At 37.6% G+C, this 7,767-nt stretch overlaps 1 protein-coding gene across 1 annotated transcript; it reads right to left on the bottom strand.

Moving 5' to 3' along the window:
* Nucleotides 1–704: 704 nt before the first annotated feature.
* On the bottom strand, nucleotides 705–1,691 carry LOC122072166 (rust resistance kinase Lr10-like). The gene has a single exon (XM_042636739.1). The coding sequence runs from the start codon at nucleotides 1,680–1,682 to the stop codon at nucleotides 705–707; it is 978 nt and encodes a 325-aa protein (XP_042492673.1). The 5' UTR covers nucleotides 1,683–1,691.
* Nucleotides 1,692–7,767: the final 6,076 nt, after the last annotated feature.

Here is a 7,767-nt window from a genome sequence, read left to right as displayed (position 1 = left end):
TAGTTTTGCAAAATAACCGGCACCACAAGAGTCATTCAATTCAATCTTCAAAATCTGTCCAATAACTTAGTTACATGCCTTTATATAATCAAAATCAAATTAAGACTTTCTAATTAAAATCTGAAAACTGAAATAGAAACTCGTAATTACTTCATAAATCCTAGACTAATAAAATAGAAACACAATAAAACTAAATTTGAAAAATTCTACTTGTCTAATAGCTAACCAAACTAAAAAATTACAAATATTCCCCAAATAAAATTAAATCTCAAAAGATCTTGATAGCTCTAAACCCAAATCCGTAACTTTGACTCCAAATTAGATCCGATTCATCTCTGTTTGGATACCCATACGGGTATGGGTCAGTCCACGGTTGTTCACCCTACATCAATAAACAGTAAGAAATTAGAGAAAAAGGAGTCTGTTTGGGAGCATGGCTCTTGCGCCCCAGACACAAGCCCATGAAATGATTGGTTTGCCTCCTATGAAAGATAAAAATCCCACCCTTATTGTTTCCTTGGGCACTCTCATTGGCCTCCGCGTAGATGCGAGAGCATAGAAAACTCTCTCCCATAAATAATCTCACAAATCAAATCAACAAAAATCGAATTTCATGGTCAAGTTTAGTTGTAGTCAGATTTGATTGAACATCCTCTTAACCTGAGGTAGAAGATAGATAGTTATTCTTTTGAGAGAGAATAGTACTAATAAGAAATGCTGGGAGTCAAATTTCGAGTAGCAGACACTAGATGTTGAAATGGGTTTGGAGGAGGCTTAATTTCTGTTCCTCCCTCCAACATTTTCACCACATTGCTCATAAGTGGTCTTGAATCTGGGAAGTATTGAACACACCACAAGGCCACCATTGACATCCTCTCTGCCTTCTCTTTATTATTCTCTTCAATCCCAAAATGTTGCAAAAGTTCACTTAGCTTCCCTTGCTCAAACATCTCCCATGTCCATCTTGGTAGCCAATCCTCTGGCTCGCGTAGATTAGGGTTATGGTTTTTTCTCCTTCCAAGAATTTCAAATAGAAGCATACCAAAGCTATAGACATCACATTTATGGGTCACTGGGTATAGCATGTACAGCTCCGGTGCAGCATAACCTGGTGTCCCTCTATAATTTGTCATGGTTATATGGGTACTATCTCTATTAGAAAGCTTAGCCAATCCAAAATCTGCAACCTTGGGAAATAGTTCCGCATCAAGGAGGATATTCCCTGGCTTTATATCGTAGTGAATTATTCTCTGCTGACATTCTTCATGCAAGTATGCAATCCCTTTCGCTGTCCCAATTGCTATTTCGTGCAGCTTCTCCCAATCGATTCTCTGGTTCTTGTTGAACAATAAACCATCAAGGGACCCCTTATCCATATACTCATAGACTAGAGCTTGCACTGTGGAATCAAAACAAAAACCATAGAGTCTAACCAAATTGACATGGTAAGTTCTACCAATTGTGCTTACTTCTGCCATGAACTGCTCTTTAGCTTGCTCGTCTGAAGCTTTGTCAAGGACTTTGATTGCCACTGGTACCCCATTTGGGAACTGACCTTTATATACAATACCAAAGCCGCCAGATCCCAATCTTGTTTTGTAATTCTGACTACATCCAGACAGCTCTTGAGCTGAGAACATGATGGGCTTCTCCTTGGCAATATCACTAAAAAATCTCTTCATTGTTGCTTCAATTTGTGGGTCTGGAACCAAAGAGGATTCCTGTGGTGTTGGATTCCCGACTTCGACATGCCCATACGTCATAGCCCGTTTTGTAGCCAACCAGTTCATCCATTTAATTATACAATCATTATTGCGATGATAGCGACAATAACAACTGCAAAAAAACATAAGAAAATATGATCTTTAGATATCCAAATCAAATTCAGATTCTCGAACTAGGAAATAGACAATAGTTATATGCTATCACACATACATTTATAAATGGTAATTCAATTTATAGTAATTGGCAATGTGCCTCAATCTGTAGACGGCCCATTAGCCCCAAATGAGTTTGTGAGAGTTGAAGGTTGTACTAGTTCAAAAGAAATATGGGACAAGCTTCAAGTAGTTCATGAGAATGATGACAGAATTAAAAAAGCCAAGATTTGCATCCAAGTATCCCTAGAAAGGAAAATTTTAGATTCTAATGACGAGTGACCGTGTGAAAGCAATGGAGAAAAGGGTAAAAAAAATTTGTGCCTAGAAAGAGAACCACATCAGAGGAGTCAAAAAAAGTAGAAGAGATGCCTAAACATGATTTGACACTCTTTATGACCATTATAGATGCTACCTCATTCAAGGAGGTTGAAAAATCAAATGAGAGAAGAAGAACCAGAAGGGCAGTATGGTTTGGAGATTGAGCTTCACATGCCCATGAAAGAGCTCAAAGCAGAGAGGAAAAGATTCAATATGTTTCAAAGCTAGTTAGAGGAGACTGAAGAGATGGTCAATCAACAGAGACACCTTTGATGAAGCAAACCTCAAACTATCCTCAAAGGAAAAAGAGTGCATTTTCTTTAAAGAACAAGTTAAGATCCTAGAAGAAAACTGGTGATATACCGAAGAGTACTTGGAAGCTGCTACATCATCCCCTCCACCGAAGATTGACATTTCCAAAGGCAATGAAGATGTAGCTAAGTCCCAAGATTTTTTTTTTTTTTGTTAACTAAGGTGTCCGGGCCAGCTTATGCACACCTCGACTAATTCTCGGGGAGACTAGCACAGCAACCCACCGCCATGATCTCTACTTAATTTGCAAATGCACAGATGGAGAATCGAACCTGAGACTGTGCGCCTAATCCACACAATCCCCCGTTCACTCTAACCATCTGGACAACCCATGGGTGGGTCTAAGTCCCAAGATTGATCACCCATCCTCTAGTAAAACAAAAGGGAATGTGTTGGATGAGATTAGGGGCGTCAATCGGTCGGTCCGGCTCGGTTTCGGTCTGGGTTGAGTCGGTTTCGGTGTAGGAAAGTTGAAACCGAAACCAAACCAATAAGGAAATTCCGGTTTCGGTTTGGTTTCGGTTTCGATGCGGTTTGGTTTCGGTTTGTCTTCGGTTTCTTAAATCGATTTGTAACCGGGTTGGTTTTGGTTTTTGGTCCAGTTTGGATTCGACTTTCCATACAAATGTTTACAAAACTATGCAAATTTTGATTTTTTTTAATGAATTTTGGAATGTTTCGGTTTCTTACCGGTTTGGTTTCAGTTTCGGTCCGGGTTTTGAGCCGGTTTCGGTTTGGTTTCGGGTTCATCCTGTTTTCGGTGCGGTTCGGTTTGGTTTTGGGGTTGCAATACTCCAAACCAAACCGACCCAATAAGGCTTCGGTTCGGTTCTATCCGTGTTGTTATCGGTTCGGTCTGACCAGTTTTACTGGTTCAGTTTAAGAATTGACACCCCTAGATGAGATCTTGAGTTATCGGATATCTCCTCATATGAAGATAGGATCCTCAAGATTTGTGAAGACAACAGGAAAAGTGGCTGCAGGAAGTCCAGTTAAGTTTGTGAAAGAAAAGGGAAGGGGTTCAACCGTTCTCAACTGCAAAGAAGTCTGTTGAGAAGTTGGATAGAGATGGTTTCACCAACGTAAGTCAACATAAGACAAATGGGTACAATAAGAATGTTTGGCAGAGGCAAGATTTTAGAAAGTATTGTTGTGGTTGCAACAGTTATGGGCACATAGTATCAGCATGCGGAACACAGGTTAAGCCAGTGGCACTGATCAGTAGAAACATTTTTGCTCCTTTGGCAGGGAATAATGTTGAATGCTTCAGGTGATTGAGTCGCATTGATTTTAAAGGAAGGGGTTATTTGTTGGTTCCATTTAGTCACTAAGAACCAGATTTTTTTTTTTTTTTTTGATCGACATGAAACAACTAATAAGTAGATACTTTAAGATAATGGTAAACAAGAAGAATGCTTACAAGCAGTTTCTATTGAAATCAAGAAACTCATATAGCTTACTTGTAGTAACAGTACTGGTGGCCATTCTGTTGAAAGACGTTGTGGCCGCGCTTGGAATGCGTTATTTGAGAAAGACACCTCTTTGTAGGTAGATTATTGAAAAAAAAATAAAGAGGAAGCAGAGGAGGATGAGCCAAGTCTAATTAGTACACTAATTCGAAAAGATAACAAGAAGAAGAGGAAGAGAGGGAAAAGCTAATGTTGGTGGTGTCATAAACAAAAACAAGCAATGAAGATAGAAATAAGATCTTGTAAATATATATATCTATATATATATATTATAAATAAATATATAACGTGCTAATCACAGGGGATTAAGTTTTTTTTTTTTTTCAACGATCGTCAGTTCATGAGTCATGGACTTGAAAAAATTTCAAATGCTCCACTTGCACGGGATGCATTGCTAGCTCCATCTAGAGAGTCCCGTGAAACATGGCGCACTGGGTCTGGCTGACCCAAGTAAAGGATTGTCTATCCCATCTGCTTGTATGTATACCAACCCCAGGTCCATATAAAAATTAGGTGGGCCTGTCCTTTTCCTATCTTACGTTTTTATTGGTAATACTTTTTTCAAAATTAAAAAATATAAAAAATAATAATTTTTTGATAAATAATTTTATTATGTTAATTTTTAATACACTTTTGGAATAATTATCTATTAATGAATATTATCAATGATCGAAATAGACCTTATGACACCTCATATCATATCATGCCGTGTTATTTTATCCATAGATATTTTACCCAAAAAAAATCAACTATATCGAAATTGACGTGTAAAAATAAATGTCTAGTGCAATTGGTGAGGTTGTGGTGCGCTAAGTCCACACTCACCTGGATGTTACCCATTCCCTCCTCTCTTTTATAGTTTAACAATCTACAAGAAAGAAGAATTGATATGTAAAGAAGTACACGCAAATCCTCACATCACAAGAAGTCCTTATAAAATTTTGAAGCAATGGAAATCTCCAAACACAAATTCCTCATTTCCTATAATTTTTGCCAACCCCTTGATCTTCCTTGGACCACCCATGTGTTACGCCTATGCTGGTTTGTAGGGGTGTCAATGGACTGGATTGGGTCAATTCTTTTAAAACCCCAATCCAATCCTAAGGTCTCTTAACTCAATGTATCCAGGCCTAGCACAACCCTATCCCAGCCCAAGCCTAACCCCGTCGAGCTCAGCCCAATTCAGCCTGCCCTGATTGATGACCTTGATTGGGTTGGGTTGGCTCTGGTTGATCCTGGAAATATGGTGAATTAAAGAAAGGAAGTATATTAGTTAAATGTTATAAATCATGAGCGTGGATGGCATGTAGTGGGGAATTAAATAAATATTTGTCGATAAGAAATATATGTGTAATAGAGTGGTGGTATAAATCATAATATGTTTGGTGTGTTAATAGTGATATATTTTATACACTTATAAATTGAGATAGACATCTATGCATGTCGGGTCTGATTCGGTCAGGCCAGGCTCAGCCCAAACATGGTCTGTCTCGGCCTTAGGTTTCAAAAGCCCAACCCAAGCCCACACCACGATTGAACAATAAAAATTAAACCCAATCACTGGAGCTTTTTTAACAGACCTACTAGTTTGGATTTCAGTATGAATACCAGTTAAAACATTCTCCATGGCTGAGGGGATTTTCGCAGAGAGAACTGGTGGGCCCACAAATTTTATGACTTATTGTAAGGATTTAGAAGCACACTAGCAGCGTGGGAATACTTTTTCCAAAATTATGATATAAAAACAATTTTTTAATAAAATTTTTGTTATATTATTGTGAATCAAGTAGCAAACTTGGAGAAGAATACATATATTTTGATGTATAGGCCCACACAGATACAATGAGATTCACACCAATGCAGGGATGTAAACCATGGTTTTACTGCACGGCATCAGATTGGCTATGGGCCATCCCAAAAAAAATTTCAAATGCCCAACTTGCACGGGATGCATTGCTAGCTACATCTAGAGAGTCCCGTGAAACATGACGCACTGGGTCTGGTTGACCCAACTAATGGATTGCCTATCCCATCTGCTTGTATGTATACCAACTCCAGGTCCACACAAAAATTAGGTGGGCCTGTCATTTTCCTATCTTAAGTTTTTATTGGTAATACTTTTTCCAAAATTAAAATATATAAAAAAAAATAATTTTTTGATAAATAATTTTATTATGTTAATTTTTAATACACTTTTGGAATAATTATCTATTAATGAATATTATCAATGATCGAAATAGACCTTATGACACCTCATATTATATCATGCCGTGTTATTTTATCCATAGATATTTTACCATAAAAAAAAATCAACTATATCGAAATTGACGTGTAAAAATAAATGTCTAGCGCAATTGGTGAGGTTGTAGTGCGCTAAGTCCACACTCACCTGGATGTTACCCTTTCCCTCCTCTTTTTTATAGTCTAACAATCTACAAGAAAGAAGAATTGACATGTAAAGAAGTACACGCAAATCCTTACATCACAAGAAGTCCTTATAAAATTTTGAAGCAATGGAAATCTCCAAACACAAATTCCTCATTTCCTATAATTTCTATCAACCCCTTGATCTTCTTGGACCACCCATGTATTACGCCTATGCTGATTTGTAGGGTTGTCAATGGATTGAATTGGGTCAAGTCTTTTAAAACTCCAATCCAATCCTAAGGTCTCTTAACTCAATGTACCCAGGCCTAGCACAACCCTATCCTACCCCAAGCTTAACCCCGTCGAGCTTAGCCCAATTCAGCCTGCCCTGATTGATGACCTTGATTGGGTTGGGTTGGCTCTGGTTGATCCTGGAAATATGGTGAATTAAAGAAAGGAAGTATATTAGTTAAATGTTATAAATCATGAGCGTGGATGGCATGTAGTGGGGAATTAAATAAATATTTGTCGATAAGAAATATATGTGTAATAGAGTGGTGGTATAAATCATAATATGTTTGGTGTGTTAATAGTGATATATTTTATACATATAAATTGAGATAGACATCAATGCATGTCGGGTCTGATTCGGTCAGGCCAGGCTCAGCCCAAACATGGTCTGTCTCGGCCTTAGGCTTCAAAATCCCAATACAAGCCCACACGATGATTGAACAATTAAAATTAAACCCAATCACTAGAGCTTTTTTAACAGACCTACTAGTTTGGATTTCAGTATGAGTACCAATTAAAGCATTCTTCATGGCTGAGGGGATTTCGGCAACGAGAACAGGTGGACCTACAAATTGTATGACTTATTGTAATGATTTATAAGCACACTAGTAGCGTGGGAATACTTTTCCCAAAATTCTGATATAAAAACAATTTTTTAATAAAATTTTTATTATATTATTGTGAATCAAGTAGCAAACTTGGAGAAGAATACATATATTTTGATGTATAGGCCCACACAGATACAATGAGATTCACACCAATGCAGGGATGTAAACCATGGTTTTACTGCACGGCATCAGATTGGCTATGGGCCATCCCAAAAAAAATTTCAAATGCCCAACTTGCACGGGATGCATTGCTAGCTCCATCTAGAGAGTCCCGTGAAACATGACGCACTGGGTCTGGGTGACCCAACTAATGGATTGCCTATCCCATCTGCTTGTATGTATACCAACTCCAGGTCCACACAAAAATTAGGTGGGCCTGTCATTTTCTTATCTTACGTTTTTATTGGTAATACTTTTTCCAAAATTAAAATATATAAAAAAAAATAATTTTTTGATAAATAATTTTATTATGTTAATTTTTAATACACTTTTGGAATAATTATCTATTAATGAATATTATCA

The sequence above is a fragment of the Macadamia integrifolia genome, chromosome 1 (assembly GCF_013358625.1).
Source record: "Macadamia integrifolia cultivar HAES 741 chromosome 1, SCU_Mint_v3, whole genome shotgun sequence".
Taxonomy (NCBI): Eukaryota; Viridiplantae; Streptophyta; class Magnoliopsida; order Proteales; family Proteaceae; genus Macadamia; species Macadamia integrifolia.
Note: the sequence above shows the minus strand (reverse complement) of the source record. Positions and strands in the feature narration are given on the sequence as shown.

Bases quoted from the DNA above. Each gene is read 5' to 3' on its own strand.
- LOC122072166 (XM_042636739.1), bottom strand. From the start codon at position 1,682: ATGAAGAGATTTTTTAGTGATATTGCCAAGGAGAAGCCCATCATGTTC.